Source organism: Centruroides vittatus, unplaced genomic scaffold (genome assembly GCF_030686945.1).
Source record: "Centruroides vittatus isolate TY-2023 unplaced genomic scaffold, ASM3068694v2 contig_955, whole genome shotgun sequence".
Lineage (NCBI taxonomy): Eukaryota > Metazoa > Arthropoda > Arachnida > Scorpiones > Buthidae > Centruroides > Centruroides vittatus.
The window spans coordinates 2,236,974-2,261,255 of NW_027122634.1; the positions used below are offsets into that span (position 1 = coordinate 2,236,974).

The 24,282-nt window shown below is 25.2% G+C and overlaps 2 protein-coding genes and 1 long non-coding RNA gene across 3 annotated transcripts in view; 2 read left to right on the forward strand and 1 right to left on the reverse strand.

Annotated features, from left to right (window-relative positions):
* The first annotated feature begins 2,550 nt into the window (after positions 1-2,550).
* On the forward strand, positions 2,551-4,438 carry LOC136985158 (uncharacterized). Its single transcript, XR_010882297.1, has 3 exons — positions 2,551-2,951; positions 3,523-3,748; positions 4,302-4,438. It is a non-coding gene; the product is annotated as an uncharacterized lncRNA (long non-coding RNA).
* Positions 4,439-6,806: 2,368 nt separating this feature from the next.
* Positions 6,807-13,456, reverse strand: LOC136985151 (glutamyl aminopeptidase-like). Its single transcript, XM_067282358.1, is given in 19 exon segments — positions 6,807-7,351; positions 7,447-7,528; positions 7,600-7,740; positions 7,809-7,976; positions 8,071-8,175; positions 8,250-8,326; positions 8,396-8,543; positions 8,614-8,669; positions 8,779-8,906; positions 8,989-9,214; positions 9,292-9,423; positions 9,492-9,626; positions 9,695-9,799; positions 9,878-9,961; positions 9,964-10,031; positions 10,166-10,286; positions 10,401-10,668; positions 11,490-12,021; positions 13,349-13,456. Coding segments are annotated over 19 exon segments (2,799 nt in total). The 5' UTR covers positions 13,434-13,456; the 3' UTR covers positions 6,807-7,213.
* A 1,984-nt stretch (positions 13,457-15,440) lies between these two features.
* The window catches only part of LOC136985179 (talin-2-like), a 164,144-nt gene continuing 155,302 nt past the window's right edge, over positions 15,441-24,282 (forward strand). The window contains exon 1 of the mRNA XM_067282387.1: positions 15,441-15,682. The gene's annotated coding sequence lies outside the window, so the exon portion shown is untranslated. The remainder of the gene's footprint in view (positions 15,683-24,282) is intronic.

The following is a 24,282-nucleotide window of genomic DNA, read 5'->3' on the forward strand; positions in this document are numbered from 1 at the left end:
TTTTTATAGTCTATAAAAACCATTTATAAACATTTAATATCGTAATTACATTATTTCAGTTGAATAAGTTCCTATTCTTTAGTCTCTGTACGCAACAAAACTTTTTAAAATTGTTTTCTTTATCATTTTCTAGCATCTTCTTATATTTTTAAAGGGAAATTACTACTAAATCTGAATTTTAAATATCAGTTATATAATGTGAAATAGAAAAACTATCATTATAATTTAAAGACAATGTTTTAAAAAGAGTTAAATTTCTTAAATCTTAAAATGTAAATTTAGAAATATAATATCATCATCTTCATCTTCCTTCTGAACCAACACTTTGTTAGGTCAGGTTAGTCAATGTCTTTCAATATTCCCACAATGTTTATTGAAGATGTTGAAATGTTTATTCAAAATAATAGTAATAATATTTTGAATTTAGAAGTAATTAATTAAATGCAAAAAAACATAAATTTAAGTATAAAGAGTTTAATTATATAAATCTAATTTAAGAGAGGTGCTAATTTCATACTGTAAATCATTACCATTAATCTCGTGTAGTAAGAAAAAATAATAATAATAACATAGTTTCAATATAATTAGAATATTTCATTTATTCATTTGTTATTGTTTTATTGTATGTTCTACTTAATATTCATTAATTTATGTTTTAAAATGTATCATATAACTGCATTCTTTCCATAATAGGCATTCAAGCATTTTCTCTAGTGTAATTAAGTAATTTATAGTAGCCTAATATGTACATAAAGATATCGTTAGTTTTTATATCCAAGTTGAAGTGGCAAGCACGGAGAATAAAAATAAAAAAAACTTGATCAATCAGCGATATTTAAACCTCATCTAGGTCAAAAATATGTACTTTTATATCATTATAACGTTACATAATCTTGATATTTTTAAAAATAAATTATCAATAAATAAGAGCTTTTAATTCTCTCAAATCATTATAAAATGTATAGAAGCTAAAATTTAATTAATGTTTTTGTTAAAAAAACGAGAAAAATTATCGAGAGATGGCAGCAAGTATCATAATCATTATCAGAAATACACGTGTAGACACTGTTATATATTTAAAAATCTACTCAATGGTTAAGTAAAAGAATCTTTATTATCTATAAACTTCTGTTTAGTTTTATGAGTGATTTTATAATTGCTAGATCCTGTTACTAAATGTGCTAATTTCCTGTAATAAAGAATCGTCTCACGTCAAGTCGTTAAGATAGCATTCATTTACGCAAAACGAGTCGTATGTTGATTAAATAAACTTTCTATGCAATAAACCGAGTAGTTAGAACTACGCCGAACCTATATTCTATCAATAATTATTACCCTGAGTACTTTTGAAAATTGTCCCTTTATAGTCTATCTTTTATGATGGCGTCATGTACAGTGATATAGTAGGCTTGTATATCAGCAATATCGTTCTCGAAATAAATCTTATCGATGCTCTTACACACTTGCTACAGATCAACAAACGCTATTTAGTCCGAAGTTCGAAAATATAACGTGTACTTTTCATTTAATTGAGTTATTAACTAATGAAAATTTCCACGACTTGAGCCCTACGTAGAAGATATTTTATGTAACAGAAACAAAATAAATTACTCCCATATCATACATTATACAGCATATCTATCTAGTTTAATTGCGATTTACTATACTTAAACTAGTAAAATGTCAAATGAAACGTGAATAGTTTGAGAATGGAGTGCCATAAAAGATCTTCCAGTGCTCCAACTGTATCAACTTGTAACTAATTTTTGATTATACTGTAACTAGTTTTTGATTATTTGAACGTGCAATAATGGAAATAGTAATCTAAATAAATGGCAAAAAGTATGTGTAGTATAAAAATAAGACCAATTCTTTTATTATATTCAAAACCAATTTCCATTTTGTGAAGTTCCCTGAAACCTCTCTTGAGATTTGAGTTTCTCAAACTCTTTTGCAACAGTTCTATATGCAAAATGTTGTGCAAAACATTTAAAATAACGGAAAATCCTAATTAAATTATGTCATAATAATGGAAAATTATAATTAACAGTGCATAATATCATGCACTTTTTAAAATTTCAGTTTTTAGAGTCTCTCAAAGTGACAATTCTTATCTGAAATTCGTACAGTTTTATCAACAAAAAATGTTATATCAATATAAAATTATTAAATTGTATAATAATGTTGTTACTTTCGGTAACTGATATGCATTTTTTTTTCTTTTTAGATTCATATCAAGTTCTCTAGAGGTCAGAAGATCCATAACTCGTAAAACACTCGTGTGAATCCGAAGGGAGTTTCAGTTGGTTCCAAGATCCCTATAGTAATTTATTGCAAACAGTTTTCGTTTCTTCTCGATATAGCATTCGATCCCAAAGAAAATTATTCGAAAAAATTCAAATTATTTAAAAAATTTTCATAGAAACGTTTATATAATTTTTAAAAATCTATCAACTTCTTATCACGAAATGCAGATTTATATATCACATTTATTTTTAACCGCTTCAAAATTAATTTTAAATCCTTTATTTTACGGTATTGTTGCAATATTGTTTCTTGCGCAATTTAATGTAAATTGCAAATTAATTCGAGATATGTATGCAAACAATTATTTACAAAGAAGAAGTTCTATGTTTCAAAACTGTGACATTGGCGACTCGAAGACCACAAGACCGATCTAATTGATTATTCAGACAATTGTGCAAACGTCAGATCGATAAATAAATCAAGGTCGTTACCGTATAAACCAATTAAAATGAATCATTTTCGATTGTTTACGGGGTTATTTCGTTTCTTATCGTAAACGTTATCGCAACGTGGAGATAGAACGCTATTTATCTCGACAAATTTGATAGTTCTGTAATTGTCTGCAACTACTCTGTCAAGCGAGAACTTACTTTCTGTAGATGTATTTTTAACAAAAGAAATATTCTAGTGCATCCCTTTCACAGGTACGTAGCTTTTTATATGCATTAATTTTTAATGAAGAAATAAATTATGAAGAGCATCCCTTCACAAGTATGCAGTTTTCTGTCTACATGAATTTGCAGATCGCATTATTTTAAAGTTTCAATTAACGATTAATATTAATAAGCGCGATACTATTTTAATAATATGAAATCTTTATTTTAAATATATTTAATTATTTTTACCGTTAAAACTGTTTATTTCTTTTATTTTGTTTAAAAAATTCTATTGTTCTTGAACCGGAAATAGAGAAAGCATATAAAATCGTATTGAATTGATCAATGATAAACTTTGTAATAGTAAAAAAGTATTCATTTATTTAATAATTTAATAAAAATGTGCTTTTATCGAGCATTCTATTTATATAGTATAACATATCGAATTTTATCATGACTTTTGCTGATAACTAAACTGATGAGACGAAGCCGAAACGTCTCTAGTTCATATTTACTCGATTAACTACTTCTTATCTCCAGAATGTCTAAGAATTTTGTTACGTAAACAAATTTAAATCTGAAAATAATGTATTAATTATTATTTTTTGAATATTTTTAGATAATGAAAGCTTCAAATTTTGCTACATTTCTTGTGATAGTCGCATTCGTTGTTGGTTTCTGTCCATGTTTAATATCAAGTTCCCCTTCTTTGGATAACGGATTCAGAAGTGAATTGTGTAAAGTATTATGCAATAAGAACCCACCAGAAGGAGGAAATTATTGTAATTGCGATCGACATCCTTTGGGATAGATTATCAAAAGAAAAAAAAGAAGAAAATGAGAGAGTAGGTGCTATATATCCTTGTAGATCTATAGAAATCAGAGAATAAATTACTCCAAATATATCTTAATGTTGTTAACCTGATCCTAAGGCTCTCTTAAAACATCTTTAGGATCTATTAACAAAATTAGGATATAAGGGATTTAATCCCTAGGATAAAATAGAATACTTAATCAATAATCATTAAAATATACGATTAAAGCGTTAAAATATTAATCATGTTAATCTATATTTATATTCTTATATTCTAAGTTCTGTTTATTCTGTATATATATATATCCAAAGAACCAAAGAATTTAAATACAATATTTTGGGTAAAATCCTTATAATTTTATCCTTAAGATAAAATATTCTATTTTATGTTATTTAAGAAAGTTAACAGAAATTTCTATATTAAATTTATGTTTAAAATATCATTAAAGTTGCTTAAAATTTAACATTTTACAACAAGATTTCAATCTTATATAACTTAAAAGTTAAATACTTTGAAAATTTTTAATAATTTGATTAAATTAGAAACATTCAAACGATATCTATAAATATTTTATATTTTTCAGGATGTAAACATCATTTTTTAAGAAAATATTTTATCATTTTTAATGTGGAGTGTAACTACCTATCATGCTATTTATCTCCCATAGTTTGTATTTAGTGCACATATATTCATTTATGTAATAATAATGTTTTAAAAAATCAGTTAATATTTTTTGTAATATTATTAATAAATAAAAATAAAAATAATTAAAATTATTCATTGTTTCAATTTAAATTGACAACGCATTTTAAAATTAAAATTAAATTATTAAAATATATTTTACTAATTAAAAAGTTTAATTTTAAAAATTCACATTTTGTATATTTTTTTTATTTAAAAAATTTATGAATTTTTTATCTTTCGTATCAAGTTTAAGAGACTGATTTAATTAAGATATATATATTTTTTTAAATAAAATTTTTAATATTTTATAATGCAATAAACTTTATTGGTTATATAAATTCAGTTTAACTTAATTATTCACACACACATATAAATTTAATCAATTTAATCCAAATTAAAGCATGGTATTGATATATAACATATATGATAAACATGGGCTTAAGCAAGTTATAGTGATTGTCCTAACCAATGTATCGTCTGTGATCATTACTGGAGAGAAGCTAAGTGCATATAAGTGTATCATTCTGGTTCCTGCAGAATGTTCTTTCTCGTACTTAAACTCATCCAATGCGATCGCTCAACTTGCAATCTTCGATGATAGATCTGACTGGCTTAGAGTCTTTTCAAATGCTGTAAGAGGAAGAGTCCTTAAATGTTATGGTGTAGGGCTATGACAAATCTAACTTCAACCCTAATGACAGACATGCATTTTATGCATCTTGGAATTTAGTCAAGTTAGAATATGATATTCGTACAAAACACGTTTGATAGAGAGGGTCAGATCTAGGTATAGAATAATGTAAGAAAGTTAAAATGAGATCTTATGTTTTTAAACTTATTTGTTTGAAGGGAAGTTCTCATATTATAGCTTAGAGTCACAACGGCTTTAAATCCGGTCCTGCCGATAGGAATGCATTTTATGTATCTGATTTCCATTGGGAAGATTATATTCTCTTTGAAAATATATCGGTAAAATGATTTTCTTTTGAAATTCTTTCCACGATAAAATTAGTTAGCAATTTTCTTGTGAAAATACCATAAATGGACAAAAAACATTTACTTAATCCTCCTAAATCCGACTACGATGTCATTTCTCCTATTGATACGGGATTAAAACATTAAACAAATGGTTCTGAGATAACCTTTTCGTTGAATTGTCGACCGAATTCTGTTTCACTTGTTTACATTAGAAAAGTTCATTGAGAACAACGACTTCATTCAACATAAAATTTCAATTTATAAGAAGTTTAAACATAAAATTTCAATAATAAGGGTTTAACATTTAGACGTTTGGAAAACTAAAGTTTCTGTTTACAAACTTTGAACTATGAAGATAGAATTTTTAAAATAAATTTATATTATCATTATAATGATGATTCGCAATTAAACATAAAATATAAGCTAATTTTATGATCCAATATAATAATTTAAAATAAAATTAAAATAATTTTACTTAAATTTGCTTTAAGATTCATTTAAGAAAGTTGAACACTGCGATAATTTTTATTGTTAATAAAAATATTTTAGACGTTCATGGTAACTGAATATAAAAACAATAAAAATATATAGTAACAACTTATTATAACAATATAAATTTTATATATTTATTCAAGAAAAAGGAATAAATTCAGACATATATATGTTTTAATGTATTCAATAAATATCTCCTATCGATTTCTGTTATCTTTTACTCTCTTTCAGATTTTTTTCTTTGATTTTAGATTCTAAGAAGCAAAAAATTACTTCTGAGCAAAGAGAAAAACTGCACAAGCTTTTGTACTTTTTAAAAATAAAACAAAAATATACATGAACTTTTTATTTATTTATTTTTAAAAGAACAACTTCTATACACATACACTACGTATTTTTGTTTTTTTTATTTTTAAAATATTTATTTAATTTATTTTTTAATGAAAATAAATAAATTTTTATTTTATGTAGTTTTATATTTATTTATACACATTTAATTTTATATATTTTTCTATAAATTTCTATCTCAATGTATAAAAATATAACAGTTTTATATATCTTTTTATTTTATCTATATTATCTAAGAACATTTTTATGTTTACTTTTATTATTTTTTAACTCAAAACACGTTTAATTTTTTAAATAAAAATTTTAAAATATTTTAAAGTTATTATTTTTCTGTTTCTTAAAATCAATATGTTTATAAACGAAGATGCCCTCTTTAAATTTATTTTTATGCGTTTTGATATATTTTTATTCTCATTTTTATGTAAAAATTATAAATTATTGATGTTAAAATATATATTTTAATGCGTAAATAACATAACATCAAAGTCTCTCAGAGGTCGAGATGGACTTATCTTTATAAAGCCTCTAGTATGTTTACACAAACAAACAAAAAAAAGGCCTTAAAAATTACATCATATTTTTCAAATATAATTTGACAAGATATAAAGTTTATTTCTTAATATACAAATTTTCGAAGGTTCCATAAATGGTCCTTCTATTTGTCAATGGCTTGCTAACTTAAGTTGCTCTGTTTGCCCCATAATAGGATGTATGTAACGTTATATTTTATTAATTAAACAGCTTAAATACTATTAGATTTTCAAATAGTTTTTAATTTAAGATAATAGAATAAATTTCATTTAATATTTTAAAATTTTACAAGAGTTATGGAAATATTTAACATGGAACAGCAACTAATTTATATACGAAGATATTAATAAAATTCGTATTAAAAATAGAAGGAAACATTTAGTTTCTCGTTGATACAGATCGATTTAACATTAAAATATATATATATATATTTATACGGTAAATATCACATAGCAGAGTATTTCAGTTGACATTCTTTGATACAAGTTCAATAAATCTTTCTTTTATTGATCTATCCCATTTAATATTCCATTGAATATTCTCTAGTATCTGCTTGGAAACTTCTGTATTCAGTTGAACACGTTCGAAGAAATTTTTTACCTGATACACGCGATCAAATAAATAGAAATATATGTAAAACGACGAAAAAAATCCTTATTATATATTCAAATAATTAAATATAAGCTTAAACTTACTTGATTATACTTAAATTCAGTTCTGAAGTATAACGTAACTTTTGTTAATATAACGTTAATAAAATAGTTTTCTTTTGAAAAACTGTAAAGTAAACAAGATTATAGATATAAAAAATATATAGAATTTTATATATTTTTTATTTATTTGGTTACATTTTGTTGATAAAATCCCAATACTCTTGTATAAAATCCCATACGATTAGTCGACCAGAAGGATTTGATGCTATAGAAGATATCACTAAAGCGATGTTCTCGATCGAAATTTCATTCTCGTTCAAAGTAAAATCAAGATATCTAACGTAATAAATAACAGTATTAGATTAATTTATTAATATAATAAACGAAATAATTAGTTTTTTTACTGTTTTAGTTGCCAAACGTCTCTACTATATCCGAGTGCGTTGAGCAGTAATTCTTTTTCTCTTGGCTTATCTGAATTTTTATATTTGTCCCAACAAAACTGCCATTCTTTTCTACTCCCATATTTTATGCCGGATAAGTATACGATGCCTTCAAGATTTACTTGAATACTTTTAAACAAAATAAACGTTATTTTTAATATTAAAATAATATTTTTTTAAAAAAAAAACTAGAAATTCAGAAGAGAAAAAGCTAAGCTAACACGGTTCGTCTCTATTCATCCAGTCTCGAAACATTTGTATAGATTTCTGAATAATATCCACATTTTCAATCTCTAGAGCGGAAAGAAAGACGGATGTACGTAATTTTCTATGTTTTAAATAAAAATTTAATGTTAAAATTATTTAAATTAAATGTAAAATATTGCCAAGAAGCCGGCTTACATCATTTGGTTAGATTCTTCTTCATTCCAGTCTGAAAATTCGGTTATAATTGATGCAAGTATAGTTGAAAAATAATTCTAATAAATAGAAAAATTTTAGTTAAAATTTACAAATATTATTAATTTACACTTAAATTTAGAATTAACCTGGATAAGTAACAGATGCGAATCATCTTCTAAAAGCATTAGTAGATCATGAAAATGACTTAAAGCTATCTTCCAAGGTGCATATTCTTTTTCATTTTTTAAATATTTAACGACGTCGAAAATATACGAAGCATGTAAAATTCCTGCTCTGAAATAAATAACTACACGTTGAACGAATTTCATGTATAAACATTATTAATGAACTCGAACGAACTTACCTGCTTAGCATGAATATGTCGTCTATCAAACCGGCACGATCGACGGCGCTGAAAACCTTAAAATTAATTTTTTTAATTATTTTTAAAACAAAAATACATCTAAACTTAATAATTATTTTATTTAATTTTGTTAAATATAAATAAAATTGAAAATTGTTAACGTACTTGATGGTTATTCTCTAGTAAACTTGTTAATGTTTTCCAAGTAGGTTCGTCATAATTAACGCGATACAAACCTGTCTGGTTAACGTTAACTTTAAACCACGAAACATTTATCGGGATATTTATAGAACCTTTAAAATAGGTAGAAAAATTTAATAAAATGGAAAAATTTAGATAAAAAAATTTTATCTCCCATTACTTCTTTACACTTACTTTCGCTATCTTTCAAAATATGCCATTGAATAGGGGTTTTGTCAGTCTGCAAACTGAAGGGAATGTTCCATAAAACATGATTTTTCTCTTTACTTTCTAGAAGAAAAGGTTTTTGGCTGACAACCAACCGATCTCGATGACGTATAACTGTTATTATAGGATAACCTTTCTGTTCAATCCAACTGTTCATCATAGCGGAAATATTTAGAGCTTTATTTAAATTATTCTATTTAACAAGATTTTAGAGTTCATTAAAATAAAATTTCAAAGAAAGTAGGTTAAAAGTGTTGATAATAAAAGTACCTCATCTATAATATCCCAAATGTTACGATGGGAGATGCTTTTAGATCGATACATCTCTAACAAATGCGAAAGATTTGAAAGAAGCGCATCCCTTCCTACAAAGTTATCTAACATCCATAGAATTGATGCTCCCTATTAGGGAAATTGCTACCTTTTGTCAAATATTTAAAAAATTTTTGCTAATAAACGTAATTTAATACCTTATAATAGCTCAATTCGCTGAAGATATTGATAATTTCAGACTGTTTTCGTACTTCTTCCCTTAGAGGTTCGGCATTGATAAATTTTCCAACACGATAAGTCGGATGAAGAAAATCGACGTAAAATTCAATTTTCTGTAAATATATTCAACGTTAAATAATAATTTAAACATTTAAAATTATTATCATAAAGCTAAACTTACTTCCTTCAACACATTTTCAGCAACGAGATGCTCTAAATAACAAGCTAAACCTTCGATCAACCATTGATTATCCCAATTATTCATCGTTACTTCGTTGCCAAAATACTGTAAAAATTTAAAATATATTTTTATTTTTGTATAAATGTTGAATTTTTAGCAATAAAAATTTCTTGTAAATTGTACCTGATGCGCTATCTGATGAGCTAATGAAGAGACAACGACTTCTTTACCTTCGTAACCTTCTTGTAACTCCATTAGAATGTTAGAGAAAGTTTCATAAATATTAAACTAAGACTATTACTTCCAGGATATCCGAAATTTGGTATAGCCGAAATATCTAGAATAAATAAATAAAAATATGTGGATGTAGACACATATGTATACAGTAGATATGCTTTAATGTCGAGGGAAAAAATCTTTTAAAGTAATACAGATTTATTTATTTATTTATTTTCTTTTACTTTTACTTACCTAGTTTAGAAAATGGATAAGTAAAATTTAGTTTATCTTTAAAACATTGAAGAATTTCGTATGATGTTTGTAAAGCAAAATTGCATCTTGAGTAATATTGTGAAGGAGTCGATATACGTATCTATAAATAATTATTCATTCATTTTTTAAAATTTAAAGCTGAATTTAAATACGATTAAACGTTTATTATATTCTAAACTTTAATTAAAATATTTTTTTTAAGTGATAAACTTACGCTTATCCCATTAAGATCCTTTCTCTGGAATTTGAAATCGGATATTATAAATCCTAAAGAGGTTGTGCTGATAGGAACAGTTTTCTCAAAAATAGATTTTACGATATTGTCGTTGGAAATGGTTTCTTTCAAATCCGTAATAGAAAGAGGATCATAATCGAAACTATGAGAAAGACCTAACTGAAAAGTAGCTTTGAATCTAGGATCATCGAAACATGGAAAACCTTTTCTGGCCTGTTTGTTATTGAAATAAGTTAAAACAACGTATCTATAATATTAAAAATAATAAGAATTAATATCTTCTTTCTTACGGAATTGCATTAGATTTCTTATGTTGCAGAAATACAGTTTATTTAAATAACAAGAGTGCAATTTTCTACTTACGCAAATGGCATTGGGAATTATATAAGTTTGTGCTTAAAATCATTTTTGTAAATAAACCTAATAAGATTTATATACAAACAAAGAATGTTTGATTTATTTATCTTTATTTATATATTAGAAAGTGATAGGAATAAACAATTATTAAGCATTATAAATTTTCTTCATGTATTTATTAGAGATTTTTGCTCGATACTTCTCTGTCCCACGCTGAATATACCTATGGGATTTGCAGCACTCAGAACTGTTTTAAGCACTTTTAAGGTTTTCGGCCCAATTTCATTACAGATGTTATACAGGTATAGTTAAAGAACAAAAATATTATTAGTGGGCAGTAAGATGAGACTTCTAAGAAGACAAAACTCCCGGGCATAATCAGAAATGCCCATGCGTTAATATATATATTCTTAGCAGCATTTTATTCTTTGTGAAAATATTCATTTCGGACTTTTGCTTTTCATTAATTTATTTATGAAAATAATTCATGCGATATTTATTTTTAATTGTATTGTAATGTGAACGAAATCTGAATTATTTGCAATTCGTGATAACTGATAAAGAGCAAGATCCAGAAATGTATATCGTCACAATGAATAAAGTGCTGGAAACTGTACTACTGTTAATTAGATAAATGGTATTTTTACAACTAAAAAAGTAATGTAATGCGAATTAATATTAAAATAAGGGTTTTCTAAAATATACACAAACCTTTTGATCTGTAGTGTATCGGTGTATGAAGTAACATAAACACCCGAAGCTACTTCAGTTAATTTCTTCTCGAATTGTATTCGTAATGTATACTTTACATCAGGTTTTAATTCGCCTTCAAATTTAATATAAACGAATTCGAGTTGATTATTTTCTATATATGATTCGAATTTTGGTGCTTTATTTAACATTTCTACTGATGAAAAACTCAATTCTTTAGAGTTTAATACTATAAAATCAGAACGAAGCTCTACTCTAAAAGTGATGTTAACATCTCCAGTCATAAGAAATTCATTTTGATTCGGATGCAAATGAAGGGAGTAATGAATTGGATATATAAAATCTGGTAAATTAGCATTTAGCCAAGGAAATGTTTCTTCTTCTATAATTATAATTTCTTTATTTTTATCACATCTAAAGTGAGGAACTAAGAAGATTGCTAAAAGGAAAGCTGATAAATGTAGTAAAAATATAATTCCAACGATGCTAATTAGCTGAGTACAGGAATATGTCTTTTGGTTAAGCTGTTCATCTAAATATAAAAATATTCCTTAAATTAAATAATATACATTTAAATTATTACACTAAAAATTTATTATTTTCTACAATAAAATTGTTTAAAATTTAAATATTTTTTTACCTTCATTTAAAAGCGTCCGCTGATATTTATGAAAATAAATTTATTTTTTATACAATAAAATAAAATAAAAAATTGATATAATGAATAACGCCTGTAAAAGCAACCACACTGCATAGCATATATGTTACGATGGGAAGATTATTTATTAAAAAAATAAATAATAATATTTTTTATTAATTAAATAGTTTAAGATATAAAATAATAATATTCTTCAGAATTAATAACATCTGTTTTTATATTATAAAAATTATTTTATGAATACTTCTTGTCATGTCCTCATTACTAATTCTCCTCCATCTGTTATATAAAAGTAATTATAAATGTTTGTTCATTGTTCTAAATAAAATGCTCAATAAACACTTGAATATTTTAAATAAAAAAATACTAAATTTTAATAATAAAAATTTAAATAATTTAAAATATTTTTAAATAAATAAATTCAAATATTTAATAATTTAATTAATTAAATTTAGATACAAAAAAAAATGCATTTACATGACATTTCTTTGATGTGGTGAGAGATTAAAAAATTTTTGAAAATCAATAATAAAATAGCATAAAATATTAATTAAAATATTATAAAATGCAGACAAGAAATTTTAATTTTTGTCAGTATTTATTGATTTTTTTCTACTTTAAATACAAATTTTGACATTTATATTTTTATCTGTTGGTTGATTTCTTTTCTTGTTTTTTTGTATTAGATGAATTTTAACTTTTTATATTCAATTTTTGACAATTTTTAGATTAAAAACAATTTTTAAATGTTTAAGAAAGACATAAACAATGTGAACCATAAACAAACTCAAGGAAAAGTAATAAATGTAATACTTTATTGAGATATACTCTAGTCTTGAACTACATTTAAAAGACTATTTTGAACTTAAGCCAACATTTCAAATATTATGAAAAATATTATTTTTTTATATAAGAATACTATATGTTTATTAAAAGAAAAATTAACATTTAACTCTACAAAGTAATACAAGAAATAATGCTTTAATGGAGAAAAAATTACAAAAAAAAGTACAAATAACAAGAATTCAAACATTTTCTGGTTATATGTTTATTGATTTTTTGTAACTTTTTAAATTATTATATAATATTTAAATCAATTTAATACCATTATTTAATTTTTTAATATTTTTAAAAATTAAGTTAAATATTACCCATTAACAAATATTATCAGTAACCATTAATTATTAAGGATTAAACTTACGCTTTTGATCTTCATTTATTTCCATTGTATTATATTGAATTATTTTATCGTTATTTGTTTGTAATGGAGAAAAATCCGAGGACATGTTAACTGTTTAACAGACAAAAGCTCTGTAAATACAGATGTACTGTACAGTACATCAGATAAACAGGTGTTGAAGCAGCTAATTTGAAATCTACAATTAAAAATAAATATTTATATAGAAAAACACTGAATATTTTCTAATTTAAGTTAAAATATTATTTTTAAAATTCTATAATAATAATATAGAAAATAATTTATTGTAATTTATTATTATACAACGTTATACTGAATATATGTACTGTACACATGTGTATGCAATCATGTAATCTATAAACATGCAGATATTTGTTTATAGATTTTTTTATATAAATGTTGAATTTTTCATAGTCTACATTATTTCCAACAGATGGAAGCAGCATAAAGTTATGATGTTATAATTAAAAATATACAGTGGCCCAAAAGCTAATTAACTATTCTAAAGACTAAATTTTTGTCTTATTTAAATATTTAACCATATTTTTATCGTGTTTCCGTCAATCTTGTATAAGAAAAACACACTAAAAAGCACGGTTAACTGTTTGGTTTAATATATAGAGATCAAAATAAATAAAATTACTTTCCTCACATATTGTCAATGCTTATAGATTATAAATTACTTTAATTTATAAGATACAGTTTCGCAATTATACATGTTACGTTAATTGCATGTGAAAATTGAATATAAATCAAATGTTTTCTAATTAAATTAAAATGTTCCAATTAAAATTTTAACTTAATTTAATTTATATTTACTAACTGGGACCATTTATTACCTATAAACGGTTACATAATAAATAAAATTACAGAATAAGTGATGTTTTATTGAATTAATTTTATTTTATTGCTGAAGTCAATAAAATAAATTGCAGATTAGTAGAATTAATTTTATAAATATATTTTAAAATTAAATGAAAGAAATAATATAATTATAGATTTACTGTATTTTTATTAGTTAATGATGTTTAATTTTATACTTATATAGTTTATTTATAACTTAAAAATAAACAGTTTAATTTAATGTTTTTATATATATTTAATGTTTATATAACGTCTTAAAATTTTTTACTTAAATAAATAAAAAGTTTAACCTTTCTTTTGTGTGTGTGTTTTTGAAAGCTGCAATTGAAAGCTGTCAGTTCTTAGTTAACCTTTATGTGACATTAATCCAAGATTAATATAACTTTCCTTAAGTAGCAAAACAGTAAAGAATAGCACCGTAATTATTGCTAATAAATAGAATGTTAAAAAATAAAATTTATCATAATAATAATCTGAATAATATATAACACCGCAATTAAAAAAATGGATGTCTTCTGTTATGTGTAACATTTAAAGTTTTAATTCGCATAATTAAAAATCTTTTAATTTTCGAACTTTAATTATGTCATTTTTATGAAAGAAGTGAAGATATATTATAGTTTAAGTTCATCTTTCAAGCAAATTAAATTGTGTTGAGGCCGGAGAAAGGCGCCAGAGAGACTCGAGACAGTTAGCCAATATTCCCTGTTTATCCAACTTGACGAGATTACAAAGATGGGTTGAACCATTGAGTTAGTAAATGGGAAATGATAACGGATAATGCACTTTATAAGAAAACTTTTATATTGGCATAATTTTAATTTTTTTAAAACGTATTCGATTAGCGCGCAACGTTTAAAAAAAAGACGATTGCCCCCTGTATAGCATGCTTCCTCTCAATATTTTAGAGCCATACAGGAAAGACAACAAGCGCTCTTAAACATTCCGACAATAAAAGTAATTTAAATTGTTCGTAAAATTTTTACGTTTTGGCGATTACAGAAATAGATAAAAACTGTAATCTTGTAAATGGTACGGTCTTCGATTTCCAGATGCTTGTTTAAAAGTCATTTGGTCGAATGAGTCGATGTTAAGTTTTATAGTCGACTTTTAAAACTTGGTGACAGAATAACTGGGCACATACCACGTGACAGATGACACGGTGCAGGCTCTGCGAATGACCGCTTGGTGGCGCCTTGGTGACGCCAAGCAGACGCCATTACCTCCCCCTGTCTTTGGAAAATTTCTAATGAAGTTAAATGGTGGGTTTTTATAGATACAACATTGTGCGATTATGTCATCTTTGCGGGGAGACAGGTTTAGTTTCGTTTGTCTCTCTCTTCCTTCTTTTGTTTTCTCTTTCGATGGAGGCAACATCCGTCTTTCGCTCCTACTTAGTTTTTTTCTTTCTTTTTTTTACTGAAAACATGTGAGAGGAATTTTAAAAATAATCTTCAAGATATTTAAAAATAGGTAAGAATTTTTAATTATTTAAATATATTTTTCTTTAACAACTATTTTAGTTTTAATTAATCATTTATTCAATATATATATATATATTTTAATTTGCATTAAAATGTTTTTTTATTATCTCTAAACGGCGGAGAAAAAAATATGATTTATGATTATCGGTATTTTATTCAACGTTACAGAGAAGATAACTTTACAAACAGGATTCTTCTTTTTTCTCTTTATAATCTTTACAGTAATAAAGTTTGCTGAAGCAAAAATGGACGTAAAACTCATTAAGAAGCGCAAAAATTAAGAAAATGAAAATTTTGCATTCAAGTTTTACGCTTAAGACAAAAACTTTCTTTTCACTCAATTGATGATGGCAACAAAACTTTTCAGCTATTTTAAACACCTATTTAAAATTCCAACTGCAGAACATTGATCTCGGAGGGAATGTGGGGCGTGATCAAAATGTCTTCTGCAGCTGACATGACGTCATCTTTTGCGTCATGATAGTCAATTGTGTGATTTTTGAAGATTACAGGAAAGTGTAGAAAACTTTTAAATAACTCTTGAGCCGAATTTTCCATTCTTTAGAAGCGTATAAGAATTTTAAAAATTTTTGATAGAACCCACTATACGTTTATATCTGTTAACACCCCATTTAATTTTAATGTTAGGGTGTCTAAAAGAGATATATGGCGCTAAGAATGGCTTTTGCACACTTCAAATAATGATTTCGGTTACATTGAACCGTTCTAAATGATAAAGTAAGATAAGAGGCATAAAATAAAGAGAGAAATGATTATAATTCAGCGAAATAGCGGTAGAAAGTACATGCTTGTTTGTAATATCTATAGTCACTTTATATCTATCGATAAAGTGTATTTAATCACCTATAATAATGTATTTATAAGTGATTTAACATGTATTTATCGTGTATAAAACGTTAAACTTTTATAAAAGTAATTCTTTAGATATTCTGCTTCTTATATTCTTTAAGAAAGATAAGATTCAATGTTCTAAAAGATTTATAATACTCATCTACAGTTAAGAAATAATCTGTAGAGGCCCCATTATCTTAGAGTCTTTTAAATATAAGGGATCGCTAAAAAAGTGATTTTTTTTAATCGTTAAACATCGCTTAATGATTAAAATAATTACTCTATAAGTCTAATAAATGCTTAAAGTTTGAATGTATTATTTAAATTTATATATAATTTACTTGATCTCGAATTTATAGCCTCATAATTTTGATAATAATTTAAACTTTATCGTTAATGTAATCGATAAGTTTCTATGCTAATGTATAGCCTGGTTTATATGTGATTCAATTTTTATGTTAAATTACAGCTGGGTTTAGACTTCTTTTAACATCAAGATTATAAGAAGTCTAAATCTAACTCTGTACGAGATGTAAGAGATCCTTCCCTTCCACTAAATAATAAGTTTAACAGCACGAAGCCTTAGTCCATAGGCTCGTAGAATGAAGCCTTAAGCTGTATCTTGTTTATTCAAAATCCAAACTTGATTATCGAATATTCTTTTATAAGCGCGTTTTGAATAAATTTTCAAGCAAATTTATTTATAACATATGATTAATTATCATAGAAAGATGCAAAATTTGAGCAAATTGCATTGTGTCGCAGCAGGGAGAATTCAGGGCTATGCAAATTAGGCAACAGTCTAAGGCACGGATCTAACAGGATTCCGTAAATCGAGTTTTAAATTCATAATAAATAAATACGATTTTAAGTTTATTGTAAACAATGTGAACATAGTAACATTTTTAGCGTTTCAAAAAGAATCCTGTGGTAAAGATAACAAATAAAATTATTGATTTTTTGGGGTCCAGATTGCAGTTTCGCCTAGGGTCCGAAATTTCCTTAATCTGTCACTGAGTCGGAGATTTAAATACAATTCATTTAATTCGCTTGGAGAGAAATGACAAATTTCAATAATAAACTATAAAAACGATGAAATTTATCGATTCTAGAATGTAATTAACTTCTAAGATGCGTAACATTATTAAATATAATAAAACTATAACCTAAAATATTTGTAAGAAAATTACGTTCAGTTATCAAAGATTTGAACTTAAATTGAATAATCCAGAAAATGAGCAGATAATGTTACAAAATAGAAATATTTTATCTGTTTAAACATTTACGGTTGTATTTGAATATTTAATTATATTAACATTCGTCGTAAAGGCAAATTTTCGTTCTGTAAAGTGAATGAAATCTTTATTAATAAACGAGCTTCTTACATATCCTTAGGATGTGTTTAGAAAGAGAAATTCAATTATCCCGACGGACTTCACTAAATTGTTGTCATTGTACATTTTACATGTAACTGAATTGTTTTAGTTTTCTTAAACATCATTTTCTCATTTTAAAATTTTTATCTTTTATTTTAGTTTTCTTTTCCCCCCTCCAACTTTTAAAAAGTCGAAAGAAGTTAATTAGGTTAATGACAATCGAATGAAAAGTAACATTTCTTCTTTAAATTAGCTTTCTAAATGCAAATGTAAAAAAAAAGGAAGGATACTCTTCGTAAAAAACGATTATTTCCAAAAGTAATTGTATAAATTTAAAAAGTACAACGCATTCGAAAAATAAAAACTTGTACAACTTCAAAAATAAAATAAAAAAAAAAAAAAATAGGCAGAAAGGAAGGAAGTTTGATTACGCTTTCTGAACAGCAAATTTAAGAAATACTTTTTGATTCTTTCCGATTTTGTTAACATTTTATTTATTAATGAAGAGAAATGTGATAATTTATCCATATAACTGCTTAAATTGTGATGGAATTATTATACAGTATAAAGATCAGGGCCTCTCAGAGGTATACTTTTTTGAGATCTTATAAATGTGAGGCCTTAGCTACTTAGCCACAGCCTCACATGGCCTTCTGCAGTATCTATATGAAGACCTCTGTGATAGAGCCTCATAAACCTAAATAAAATTTTTTAATGATAATAATATATGTAAAACTTACTTATATATTATATATTTTAATCACACGTGATATACTGATAAACTATTCTGTGTAAAAAAAAATAATAAATAAATATTTATCAGCAATATTTTAGTTAATGTATGTAATTATAATTATGTATTAAATAAATGTTATTAGATAACTGTTTATCTTTCTCATTATGTTATATACAACAAATAGTTTAACACTTTATGCATTCTGCATACATTGTACGATGTATATAACATGGATCAATGTATAACATTCTATCGGCTGTAAGCACATTAATATGATTTATCAACCAAAGTGCACAACATTATCTACGCTGTTCATCAGGATACAGATCTGATTTAGGATTCTGAATGTTTCCACGGTATAATTTAGTATATCGTTTACTGGAAACAGCATCTCCATCCATATATGATACATCATATGATAAAGCATTATTTTACTGATAAACTATAGAAAAAATACAATATAGTTTGAGAAATAAAAGAAAAAGATAAAAATCAAATTGGACAACTTCGTTATTAGTGGTTATTCAAATAATACGTAAGATATTAAACGAAGCAAAGATTGGTAAAAGTTATGTTTGTCTTAACGATGATTGGTTGGAAGTTTTTCTTTTAACCAATCATCGTTAATCATACTTTTTTTTAACATGCAAATTATAAAACTTCGATTAATTGCTGAATTGTTTGCAAACAACACAGTTAAATGACTTTTGGGCTACATTGAATATTAATATATCTCGAAGAACTAATGTTCCTACTTTATTTATTTTTAATCATATATTCTTAATAAAATATATAATATTTTATAATAACTTCTATATTAACTTGAATTCGATATCAATTTTTCAAAAATGAATAATATTTTAATCCTTATTAAATATAAATTTTATTATTATTATTTAAATTACTCGAATTTCCTATTCTTTCAGCATGATTTTGAATTTACGTATAAGCTATAATTTACATTTTAAAATGTCTAAAATAACTATTATTTTTATTTAATAATATCGATTGAAAAATAGAATATACCTAAGCTACGATAATTGATAAGATTTATCATAAATTTAACGAAAGGAATATTAAAAAAAAAATATTTAAAAAAGTCAAAGTGAACGTTCTTATTTGCTACTTCCATTAATAAAACAGTATATATAAAAAAAGTGAATTTAAAGGAATAAAACGTGTTTAAAACCGAAGAACGATTTAGTAAATGGCTAGAAAGAAAATGAATTATGGACGAGCTAGATAAAATGACAAATTCGAAGGATATAGACGAAGCAATCTCTAGGGACCGACTTCTTCCATTGTCTTTATCGAATGTAACAGATTTGGACAATGGTATCGACTGAAATTTTCATGCTCTCTTCAACCAATTCTTATATATATATATATATATAACTAACTTAGCAATTAATAATAATAATAATAATAAATAGATATAAAATTGTTTTAAAAATATATGTTAAAAAAACAAAGATAAATTTCCGTAAGCTACTTGATACATTTATTTTTAAAGAATGTAATTAATGTCAAAATAATAACTTATAAGCATAATAAAGTCGAATTTAATGTCTATAATTTAAAGTAATTTTTTTCTTCATTTTTCTGCAGAAAAAAATAAATTTACAAAACTCATTAATTATTTTAAAATCTTGTTGTTTTGATGAGATATGTAGTTTAAAAAAATACTTTAGGTTGATAAATATTATAAATCTCTTAATAAATAAATAATTTATTTTTTAGATTTAATTTCCTTGTTTGTTTTGTGTTTAAATTAATAAGCGATGAAAATTTTTGAAGAATTTCTAAGACTCGTAAGTTAGTCTTATTTTTATTTTTTATAGTTTAACTTTTGATATAATTTTGTTAAATAATTTAAAAAATAAGTTGAAATTTTTAAAAATAAACTTAACGTAAAGATTCATTCTAAACTGATACACATTTTAAATCATTTTTAACTTGACTCATCTTTCGCATCTTTTCAGTATCGCACTGGAAAAGATCTTTATCGTTACTAAAAATATCGAAAAAATAAAATAAAAATTCTGTATAAATTTCAACGATATCTGTCAAAAAATAAGCTTAGAAGTAGAAAATTGTATAGAGAAAAATATTCATATAAAAATCAGTTTTGGAAGGGGAGAAGCGAAAAGCGCGCGGCAAATAGTCTGCATAAAACATCTTACAGATCAAAAGCATCTTTGTTGGTAAGAGTACAGCCACTAGTATGATTCATCGAAGACAGGAAAACGGTTCCTTTCAATCGGAAATGAGATCATCAATGACATCACGATCCGACAGGAAAAGACAGACGGGATTGCAGACTATCGGATTGAAATGACTTCCGTATCGTTGAAGTGTAAGCAATTGTTGGGGGAGATATACAAAGTAAATGGAAGCTGTAAGTCAATTCGATAGTTGGTTCGCAATATCGAACGCTCAGTTCGCTTAACAAGTGATGTTGACATCTTTGGATAGTGTTGTCTCTCCTCATCATCTCCTCTAACCAACAATACCAAGGAGGGGCGTACATAAAATAGATTCCTCTACTATTATTAATATATATTCCATTTTCTGAAAGTTTTCTGACAAAAATAATGTTCTTCTGCTTTGTAATAATCGACTTAATTCCGTGGCGAACATGATTTTGATATTTTTCGTATCTTTCATTAACAATAAATATTTTTCTTTTGAAATCACGTGATATCTTCTGTTATTGTTACGTTATACTATATTGACAGACCCCGGACCTGCACTCCAAAGGACAATGTCAGATTTACAAACTCTCTTTATTCAACCTGCAGCCCTATATTTTTGAATAAAGATGATTTACAAGCTTAGAGTTGTTCTTGGGGTGCAGAACTAGGGTCTGTCGATATACTATAACGCAACAATAACAATAGTCTATTTGTTCATCAGTAGCACTTTCTGAAAGTTTGTAGACAAGAATAATGTTTTTCTGCTTTGTATAATCATCATAATTGTCTATTTATGGTGTTATAACTCGATATTTTTGATACTTTTCATTAACAATAACTGATTTGTTCAATAAAAAAGGAGCTTCCAACGAAATTTGATAAGTAGTTTAACACTGTTCTAAATTTAGCCGAGGTCTTAAATTTCTAAGATTTAATGTGTTTTGTACAGATTTACACGTATTATTTAGCGATTCTTGTTAAAGACGAATGTAAATCGCGGTTTCCTGTAACACGAAGCGTAACTAAACAAAATATATCTTTAGATAATTAACCGAAGAATTATAGAAAAAGTTATGTAAACATTTGACAGGAAGAGGAGTTTAAAGCAATAAAATTTTGTATACAAATTTTTTATTCATTAATTAAATTAAAAAGTACTTTAGAAAAGTTCATAAACTTTTAATTTTCTTAATAATCAAAATTTTATTATTTAATTTTGCTCTTGTTTAATTGCCAATTAAGAGAAAATGTCTGTTTTAAGTATCCGAGCCGAGTGATATTTATTTAGACGATACATAAGGATATTTTCCAGATTATTTACATAACATAATGAAATTTTCTTTAATTAAATTTAAATATATTTAAAAGAATGAGTATCTCTATCGAACGTCTTTACTGGGTTAACGATCTCCGATGTTTAATGCGGTACAGAAGTATCTCTTGTCCATTAGCATCAAATTTAATAACCAAACTGTCTTTTAGGAGGAGAAAAGGTCGTAAATTTGAAAGGATCGAAACGTGTGACCGACTTCTCGGTGTATCCTTATCGGACGTTAAACTTCTTTTAAAGAAAACTGGCGACGTGTCATTCATTATTGGCTTTTATGATCTTCCTCCATTTTGATTTTCTTTCCTATGCCATACATTTAAGCTCTTTGAAGAATTTTATGTTAATTATATCATTAAATTTGGAAGGTATCGTTAGCACCTTGCCTACTTTGTTACATTGATACAAATTTTATATAATTTGTATTAGTGTGTTAACTTCACGCAATGTTCAGAAGTAAACTTGATTAAACAATGCTTAAAGGTTTACTTGATTATAATAATAATTAAAGTGAATTTGATTGAATGACTTTTGATTGATGAAAATCATTACACATTTCTTAAATCGAAAAATGATACAAAAAAAGTGCATTAAATCCAAGTTTTAAATGCAAATTTAATAATTTGCTTTATATTTTTTTATTAAAAATAACTTATTTTATTGATTTAAGAAGAAACACGAATTTTTTCTATCATTTATTTGACAAAAATGTGCAAAATAAATGTTTTTTATTTTTCCAAGAAATGTAAGTATGCTCTCAATAAATTCAATTTTCTCATAAAAAGTAAAGAAAATAATATAAAAAATATAATAAAATTTATTAAAATTATATATTTATTTTCTGGAAAAAGAACATTTATTATACACGTAAAATTTCTTTTTTTTTTACATAGTAAAATATTTAATAACAGCTTTCAGTGGTTTGTTTCATTCCCATGATAATTTTTACCTGTCAAACAGAAAATAAATATTCTAGAAACAGGAAAATATATAATTTTTAAATAATATTATTAATTTATAAATATATTCGTAAATTATTTTAAGAGTTAAAAGTTAATGTATAGGAGTGATCTAAGTGTAATTTTTAATTTAATACGTTTTATTCTTATTTTATACATCAATATTCTTATTTTCTGTTATTCTTCACTCACTTTTACCTCTTAAATGAGGGTTTTTATGTCATTTAGGGGCTATTCTCGTGTGTTTTTAGGAATTACTAAGGTTTATGTAAAGAAAATAAATAAACAAATCCTACAGCCTAAATAAAAATATTCTCGTTTATTATAAAATTTAAAGTCTACATAAAACTGAAATATCACTCGAAAAATCATTAAAAATTTTCTTTTATTTTATTAAGTATACATAAAAAAGGATCTCGAGTTAATAAAGTAAAATAATAGGTATATAAATGATCTTTAAAAAATTCTTTAAGATCATTTAATTTTTATGCGAAGGCGAAATTAATCAAACTATTATAAAATTTTCATTTAATTGCCTTCTTTCAATTCCTCGCATATAATAATTTAATATAAATACGTTCTATTTATAGACGTGAGAAATTTAAGTTAAGCATTTTTACTTTCGTCGTCAGCACTTAACATTTTTTTTCCATGGAAAAATGACCATAAATGAACATTTTATTACAACATCAAAGTTTTATTAACGTGTTAATAAGTCGATATTTAAATTTTTTATCTATAATAATTAAAGAAAATAATGATAAACATCTGCTGATCTCCTGAAATAACAATTTTCTTCTTCTTCTCCTTCTTCTTTTTCTTAACGCACTTTTAATCTTTATTCTAAAAACATTAAAAAGATTTATTACAGAGAATTAAAATTTATATATTTAAGGTTAAGAAATTGTGTAGAAACAGAGGATAGCCCGAAAGTCAGTTATCCTTATTAATAATTGAATTTAAGTAATAAAGTTTTCTTCAAATACTTTGCAGAAAATTTCCAGATTGAGATTTGACACAAAGATGTCCTAAAATTTAGTCTTTAATGTAAGAGACATAACATAAAAGTGACGTAAATTAATCTATTTGGTAAGTGTTTTTGTTTGACTGATTTTATTCATATATTTTTATTGCTTACGGAGAA